At 46.0% G+C, this 9,261-nt stretch overlaps 1 protein-coding gene across 1 annotated transcript in view; it reads right to left on the bottom strand.

Annotated features, from left to right (window-relative positions):
• Positions 1–1,296: 1,296 nt before the first annotated feature.
• The window catches only part of SHMT2 (serine hydroxymethyltransferase 2), a 106,822-nt gene continuing 98,857 nt past the window's right edge, over positions 1,297–9,261 (bottom strand). Inside the window, 1 exon segment of the mRNA XM_040425720.1 lies at positions 1,297–2,117. Coding sequence (XP_040281654.1) covers positions 1,990–2,117 — 128 coding nt within the window. The 3' untranslated portion in view covers positions 1,297–1,989.

The following is a 9,261-nucleotide window of genomic DNA, read 5'->3' as shown; positions in this document are numbered from 1 at the left end:
GTTTTCATTCTGTCCGTAAGTTTCATTTTATAAAAGGAATATGATATTTTATAGGAATGCTTTCCAAAAGCTGGACACAGGAGGTAGTCATCTGCTGATTCGCAGTCAGAATTCCAAGAGCTATAATAAATCAAATGTCACCATCCTAGTCAGTGTCAGTTCTGTCCCGTAAAGCGCCAAGACAAGAGAGCAATGGCGGGCGAGATAAAGGTACCTTTTAGACATTAGCACTCACTGGTGCATCATGGCATAGTACTCTAGAGGTAATTAGAATGACAATACTGTCTTTAGCCAATTATCAATCAGCTTCACATATAGTTGTCACATACAACACATAACATCTTTTATTGGCACAAGTTAATTCTACATAGTATATACATACTCTGACTGATGGTGCTAAAAATATAACCTGGTTAAGACTTGGGCTACATGGTGACACGTGTCACGAACAGCAAGTTTCAGAAACGTGAGCACAAAAACTTGTGCAACTTGCTGTCGCACAACTACGCAAAAGAGATGATTTGGCTGTAAAAACAAAAAGCCAAATTTCAGAGATTTTGCAGGCCACACATGCCTTGCATTGTGGTCTATGATGACAAAGTCATGTACGACTTGCGACCAGCCACCAGAAATCCAACATTTTTGATTTTTTTTGTGGCTGTTGCATCATAGTCACTGACACTCATTAGATGCAATGTTTTACTGCAATCCTCACGTCACTGTGCAGCTCCAGGCTAGAAGCATACCTCCAGTGAACCACCTAAAACTCTTAGGAAATCACATCAGTGTGTAAATTGAAGTTTTCTATCCGGAATTGAGTAGCATAAAGTACTTATTAGCCATATTCACTTGAAGGATACACACACTATTCATTTGAATAAAGAACAAATGAGAAGGACATGAATTGCTGCCTTTACTTCCTCCTTGCTAGAGCACTATGTTGCACAAACAGGATATACTTCTTGAGTGTCTGTAGACAGAACTTGCTAAAGTCCTGTGATCCCAGAAGCATTGGCACTAATTGGAGTAAATAGTCTCTGTAGTGAGAGGGAAGAAGAATGAATGAGGTGTTTCCAAGTGTATTGTGAGCTAGGAGACTAACTTGGGCTAGGCTACAGCTGTGATTGGGAGACTGTGACTGGGGCTAGGCTAAAGCTTTACTGCATTTGTAAGGCTGTGTTCATATCTGTGTTGGAGGCAGCATGGATACTTTTTTTGGTAAGAAAACGGACACCATGACAAAACCTGATAGACCACATTATCTGTAAGTGAATGGAGTCTGTCTGGCACTGTTGGTATCGGTCTTCTATTAATCACAGCTTTGTGGCCTCAGTTATACATGGAGGCCAAAGTCCAGGAGGACAGAGCCCAACATTGACAATATTAACAGGTGGAACGTGTCACACGAGAGATCTAAAGCAAAAATGGCTAAGTAGGAAGGAAAAGGCTTCACAAAAAGGTACTGTATATGAGGATCTAAGAACTCTGAAGATTTAATTTTTCACTGGAGGCACACTACATTTTTGTCTACAATACACTAACAAGCTTACTCCATGAACATTCTCCATGACCGATTTTATAAAATACCCAAATTATGCCAAGAGCCTTAGTAAAGGTCACAAAAAAAGAAAAGGTGGTTATGTTGTAGGTAGCAAAGTATTACATTGAGGTGGTACATGTTGGCCAGTCTAATTTCAAGATAGGCATGGAATCCAGACAATGTATGCTATTGCTTTTATTGACAGCCAATGAAACCTAAAAATGCCACTTGAACATCCACTGCTGTGGCTACACAATCTGTCCATACAGTCCTACAGCCGACTCCAACACAGAAAATTGAATCTGCTGGAAGGAGTCTGTTAGAAAAATGTTTGGAGAAGGAGTAATGCATAGTAACAGGAAAGCATGTCCAAGTTAATTGGTACAGATGGGCTACAGATGGTAGAGGGCAAAATGAAGGTAGCCGTCTTCTCAGAAACAAGTCATAGTTTAACGTTCCTCAAACCCTGGCATGGGGAAGGCACGGGCAAATTTCTCTACACGCTGACGGAGATCTGCAATGCGCTGTACTGTGTCTTGGTCCTCGAGAAGGAAGTTCTTGAAGTCTTGCAGTTTAGCTGTAAACAGTAAAAAAAAAAATAAAAAAAAAATAATGAACGTTGGTGTTCCGAGGCTTACAAGTTAAATACCCAACAGCATTAAAACAACAGCAATTTGAGAAGACCACTCCTGATCTAGAGCAGGTTTGTCTTGGACTACAACATCACTGATAGTCCAGAGGTGGTTTCGTGCATTTTTTTTTTTTTTTTTTTTTTAAATACCACTTTGGTTTTGGAGCCAAAGCCAGGAATAGGGAACATACAGGTGCATTTCAATACATTAGAATATCATTGAAAAGTTAAAGGGGTTTTCCGAAATTTTAATACTGATGACCAATCCTCTAGATAGATCATCAGTATCTGATTGGTGGGGATCTGACACATGGAATCTCCGCCAATCAGTTGTTTGAGAAGGCACTGATGCTCCTGTGATCGCCACAGCCTTCTCACAGCTTTTCCTAGGCCAGTGACAACATGTTCATCGGTCACGTGGCTTAGGTGCAGCTCAGCCCCACAGAAGTGAATGGGCTGAGCTGCAATACCAATTACAGCCACTATATAATGTACGGCAGTTTGCTTGGTAAGCCATGAGAAGGCACTGATGCTCACAGGAGCGCTGCTACCTTCTCAAAACAGCTAATCAGTGGGGGTCCTGGGTGTCGTAATTCAATTCAAAAAGTGAAGGACCAAATATTCTATAGATTCATTACACACAGAGTGATCTATTTCCAGCGTTTATTTCTTTTAAATTATGATGATTATAGCTTACAGCTAATGAAAACCCAAAAGTCAGTATCTCAGAAAATTAGGAAAGCGTTGAAACGTTCATTATTGTAGACTCATGGTGTCACACTCTAATCAGCTAATCAACACAAAACACCTGCAAAGGTTTCCTAAGCCTTCAAGTGGTCAGGTTCAGTCAGCTACACCAGCGGTCCCCAACCGACGGGCCGCGGCCCAGGACCGGGCCGTGGAGGATTGTTAGCCGGGCCGCAGCGATCAGGGCAGTCTTTAACTCTGTACTAATGAAGCGCTTCCATTATGGAAGCGCTTCATTAGTACAGAAGGACCAGGGAGCGGTGAAGGATCTGTACTCACCGCTTCCTGGTCCACGGCTCGGCTATCGGCTGTGCAGGGCTGCGCACAGCGTGAGGTCTCTCTGTGACCTCACGCTGTGCGCCGCTATACACAGCCGACAGCAGAATGAAGAGGATCGCGATGGTGACCAGGAGCAGGAGAGGTAAGTGGTTTTTTATTTTATTTTTTATTTGCACTGGGGGCTAATGGGGCTGACATGAGGGGCTAATGGGGCTGACATGAGGGGCTAATGGGGCTGACATGAGGGGCTAATGGGGCTGACATGAGGGGCTAATGGGGCTGACCTGGGGGACATGGGGCTGACATGAGGGGCTAATGGGGCTGACATGGGGGCTTATGGCTGACATGAGGGGCTAATGGGGGGCTTATGGCTGACATGAGGGGCTAATGGGGGGCTTATGGCTGACATGAGGGGCTAATGGGGGGCTTATGGCTGACATGAGGGGCTAATGGGGGGCTTATGGCTGACATGAGGGGCTAATGGGGGGCTTATGGCTGACATTGGGGGCTAATGGGGGGCTTATGGCTGACATGAGGGGCTAATGGGGGGCTTATGGCTGACATTGGGGGGGTTTATGGCTGACATTGGGGGGGGTTTATGGCTGACATTGGGGGGGGGTTTATGGCTGACATTGGGGGCTGATAGATGGCTAAGGGTTTGGGGGTTGATCTGAGCCATTGGGGGTCTGATCTGAGGTCTGATTAACAATGGGGGGTCTGATTGCTGGTCTGACCTCAGGTGTAATGGAAAATATTTTTTTCTCATTGTTCTCCTCTAAAACTAGGTGCATCTTATAGGGCGAAAAATACGGTACAGTGCAGCAGAGACCAGTGCAGCAGAGACCAGTGCAGCAGAGACCATAGTCAGTTTATATAGTCATTATATAGTGTTATATATTTTAATATGCACCTTGTGTTTTGTTATGCGTGTGAATCAGTCAGCCCCGCCCACCCCCTAAGCCCCGCCCCCAGAACCCCCACCCCCTTCCCGCCCCACCCGGTCCCTGGGAAAATTGTCTTGCATGAAACCGGTCCTTGGTGCAAAAAAGGTTGGGGACCACTGAGCTACACAATCATGGGGAAGACTGCTGACTTCACAGTCACTGACCCTCCACAAGGAGGGTAAGTCACAAAAGATCACGGCTAAAGAAGCTGGCTGTACACAGCAAGTATATTAATGGTAAGTTGAGTGGAAGGAAAAAGTGTGCTAGAAAAAGGTGCACAAGCAACAGGGATAACCACAGCCTTGAAAGGATTGTCAAGAAAAGGCCCTTCAAGAATTTGAAGGAGATTCTCAAGGGGTGGACTGCTGCTGGAGTCAGTGCTTCAAGAGCCACCACACACAGACTTATTCAGGACATGGGCTACAACGGTCGTATTCTTTGTGTCAAGCCACTCATGAGACAATGTCAGAATAGCCTTACCTAGGGCTAAGGAGAAACTGGAAGAATTGGACTGTTGCTCAGTTGACCAAAGTCTTGTTTTCAGATTAAAGTAAATTTCATCGCGAGATTACGGCAATCTAACTGTGAGCAAAGAGGAGATTCAGAGGACGCAGGCGGTGCTGGGCTCCTTCACAGAGGGCGTGGCTGGGCACCAAGAAGGTTAGTACAGCCCCTTGGGCTCCTTACCAGGCTCATTTACATATCTATAAAATCTTTTTTTTAAACACAATAAAAGCACACATCGCTATGGGACAGGTGTATTGTGGACATGCTAGCGGCGATCTAGCCGTGCATGTCTGCAGCTCCATAGGCTAAAACGAGGTGACAGAATCCCTTTAAGGAATCTATATAATATATGATTCTAACTCATTTCTGAAATTTTGTTCAAAAAGTGAAGTGATGTTCTAATTTATTGTGATGCACCTGTAAAGGAAAACTTCAACTCCTTAATACTCTTCAGGTTTTTTTTTCCCTAAAAAACAGCTGCGTCAAAAACCACAGTGAAATTTTTCCAAAAAATGGTGGGGGAGATTTATCCAACTGGTGTAAATGAAAACTGAAATTTGTAAAATTGATTGGCTTCTATGGGCAATTAAGCCAGTTTTAATAAATCTCCTCCACTGTGAGTGCAACTACCCTAAGAGGTGTCCCTTTAAGTCTTCATATGCTATTAGAATGTCATTCATTTTCGCTATAATACATCGAACAGAGAGACTTTCTTAGTCTGAAAATATGTTGTAAGAGATTAATTATCCAGTTCAAGCAAAGCCAAAGTATCATGTAGATATTGGGAAAAAGAGAAAGGCAGATTATAAGAGATCAACTGCTTTACTAATCTCCTGACCTCACGTGAAACATGCGTCAAATTGTTTGGTTTCCCACAGAAGAATTTGTTATTGTAGGAGATGAGAAAGTGGCTTCCAGTGACCTACAGGAACCTAGAAACTACTTGTGGTCTACAGAAGTGTTTAGGTTTGCTACTAGTAATCCTGCAATTAAATAGCTTTCCTTAAAGTAAAATTCTCACACAAGCCACCCGCAGTGTACACAAGATACAAAAACCCCAGCTATTAGCTTAACCCCTTAAGGACACATGACGTACCGGTACGTCATGGCTTTAAATCGCTATTCCGGCGCCGCGGGGGTTAATCGGAACAGGATGCCGGCTGAAATCATTCAGCCGGCATCCTGTAACAACGCCAGGGGGGGGGGGGGGAAGGAGTCATTTGACCCCCCCCCCCCCCCCCCCGTATCGGCGATCGCAGAAAACCGCAGGTCATTCAGACCTGCGGTTTGCTGCGTTTTCCGGTCCATTCAGGTCTCCGGTGACCCGATGAACCGGAAAAGACTGCGATCGGTGGCGTGATTATACACCCCCAATCACAGTCCGTAGATTTGAAGAGGCGATGCTGGCCCTGGTGCTGAACGCTGCTGTCCAGGGTGCTGATTGGTGCAGGGGAGAGAGGCGCGAGATTCAAACTTCCTGTGCTCCTCTCTCCCCTCTTACTGTTCTGCACGAGCACCCTACAGCACCAGCTCCTGAGTCCCCCCTAATCGTAATCCATCACCCTCCTGCACCCATCGCCCTCCAGGTAGGTTAGGGTCAGTGAGGGAGAGGCACTGTTAGGCAGGGATAGAAGGGAAAAGTTAGTTAGGGAAAAAAAAAAAAAAAAAAAAAAAAAGAACTTTTATTCTAAACTTTTTTGTTTCAGCTTTCAGACCCTAGACCCCCTGCCACTTGCCCCCCCCCCACCACCAGAACCCCCATCCCCCGCACCACCACCCCCAGCCCCCCCCCCCCCACACTTTTTGGCACTCTTAGCGTCCGGCCACTGTTAGCGCATCGCGTTGTACCGCTGATCAGCAAGTTTGAACTTTTTTTTTTTTTTTCTAACACTTGCCCATTTTTTTGCTTGGACTTTATTGTATGTGCGTGTGTGTGTGTGTGTGTGTGGGGGCACGGGTGTTCGCGTACTAAAAAGGTTTACACACACGCACATACATACCCATGGCCCGCCAGATGTTCTCGGTGGAGGAGGCATACGCCCAGATTGCCTCCGACTCAGAGAGCCCCAGTGAGGTTGAGGATGACCCCACGTTCCTTTTGTCATCCGCATCCTCATCATCATCTGATGACGATGAGCCCCCAAGGCGGCGGAGACGTCGCCAGGCGGAGCCAGGGGCCCCACATGCTAGGGATCCAGTGGCCCACCCTAGTACAAGCCGCCCTGGGGTTCGTACTGGTTTCCCGGCCCACCAAATAAGCCCACCGGAGCCCCCTGCCGATGAGCTTAGCTGGTGTCCCCCAGTGGACTTTGAGCCAGAGATTCCGAATTTTGCTGGCAATCCAGGAATCCAGATTCCCACAGTGGGGTTTACTGAAATGGACTTTTTTTTTTTTTTTTTTCCAGTAGCTCATTTGTGAATCTGATGGTGGAGCAGACGAACCTGTACGCCCAACAGTTCGTTGCTCAGCACCCGGACTCATTTTTGGCTAGACCTGGTGGCTGGACGCCGGTCAGTGCAGCCGAGATTTTGGGGCCTCGTGCTGCATATGGGTCTAGTGCAAAAACCCAGTGTCAGGCAATACTGGAGTGGGGACATCCTCTACCAGACCCCACTCTACAGTATGGCCATGACACGCTCCCGGTTTGAGGCCATCCGGAAATGTTTGCATTATTCCGATAATGCAGCATGTCCCCCCCGAGGTGATCCTGCCTATGACAGTCTGTATAAGATACGGCCGGTCATCGATCACTTTGGGGCCAAATTTGAGCAGGCCTACGTACCTGGAAGGGAGGTCGCGGTTGATGAGTCTCTCGTTGCGTTCAAGGGGAGACTCAGTTTCCGCCAATACATTCCCACATAGCGGGCGAGGTATGGCGTGAAGCTATACAAAATTTGTGAGAGTGCCTCAGGGTACACTTAAATTTTGTGTGTACGAGGGGCGAGATTCCCGTATTCAACCCCCAGAATGTCCCCCCACTCTGGGTGTTAGCGGGAAAACTCGTGTGGGACCTTATGTACCCACTGCTAGATAAGGGTTACCACTTGTACGTGGACAACTTTTATACTAGCATTCCTTGTTCATGTCCCTTGCGGGACCGTGCGGAAAAATCAGCGCGGCCTCCCTGCCCACCCCCTCCAGGTACCTATCCCCAGGGGTGAGACCCGTGCACTTACCAGTGGAAACCTGTTGCTGGTCAGGTATAAAGGACAAGGAGGGATGTCCTTATGCTGTCCACAAGCCACGGTAATGGCATCACCCCCTATCCCTGTGCGAGGTACCAGCGGCAACGGTCCTCAAGCCAGATTGTATCGTCGACTACAATCGGTATATGGGAGGAGTTGATCTCTCTGAATAAGTCCTCAAGCCATATAACGCCATGCGCAAAACCCAGGCATGGTACAAAAAAGTTGCGGTCTACTTGGTACAGGTTGCCATGTACAACTCTTTTGTACTATCCCGAAGCGCTGGCAGCACAGGGACATTCCTCCAATTCTATGAGGCAGTCCTCAAGGACCTGATCTTTTCGGACCGGGAAAGAGCAGGCCGGAGTACCTCGGGAACTGGAGGCGCCCGGATCGTCCCTGGCCAACATTTTCCAGGTGTGGTCCCCCATACTGGAAAGAAGGGACGAACCCAAAAAAGATGCAGAGTGTGTCACAAGAGGGGGATACGGAAGGACACCACCACTCAATGTGACACTTGCCCCGATCATCCTGGCCGCTGCGTTATCGATTGCTTCAGGGAGTATCACACTTCCATGGAGTACTACATTTTTATAATCCCCAACAGTCCCCTAGAGAACATAAAAAACTACGTCTCTCAGACTTTGAAGACACGGAAATAAAAATTTTTTCCCCAAAAAAATATTCGTTTTAGTGAAAGCATCCTCAAACTGCAGCCCTCCAGATGTTGTAAAACTATAACTTCCAGCATGCCCAGACAACCTACAGCCATCAGCAGGGCATGGTGGGAATTGTAGTTTTACAACATCTGGAGGGCCGCAGTTTTAGGATGCCTGCTTATTGTTTCCAAAGTCTGAGAGCCATACATATTGGGCATCGACGAGTCTGTAAAAATCTTCTCTATAAAAGAAACATGTAACCCAACCCCCCTGGATGAACAGCGTTAAAAAAAAAAAAAAAAAAAAAAAAAAAAAAAGGTAAAAAAAAAAAATGCCATTTTTTGGGACACCTAACATCACAAAAAGTGTAATAGCGAGCGATCAAAAATGTCTTATGCACCCCCAATTAGTGCCAATAAAACAGCCATCTCATCCCGCAAAAAATGAGCCCCTACATTAGATAGTCGCCCAACTAAAAAAAAAAAAACTAAAATAATTTAGCTCCCAGGCTATGGAGATACAAAAATTTTTTTTTTTGGTTCCCAAAATGATAGTGTAAAATCTAAATAAATTCTAAAATGTAGACATATTGGGTATCACCGCGTTCGTAAGAATCTGCCCTATAAAAATAACATTTGACCAAACCCCTCGGATGAACAGCGTTAAAAATAAAAACTGTGCCAAAACACCCATTTTTGGGCAAAATTTCCATTTGAATCCTTTTTTTCCGGTAATAAAGCAAGGGTTAACAGCCAAACAAAACTCAAT

Source organism: Bufo bufo, chromosome 3 (genome assembly GCF_905171765.1).
Source record: "Bufo bufo chromosome 3, aBufBuf1.1, whole genome shotgun sequence".
Classification (NCBI taxonomy): domain Eukaryota; kingdom Metazoa; phylum Chordata; class Amphibia; order Anura; family Bufonidae; genus Bufo; species Bufo bufo.
The sequence above is the reverse complement of the archived record's forward strand: the minus strand, read 5'-3'. Positions and strand labels throughout refer to the sequence as shown.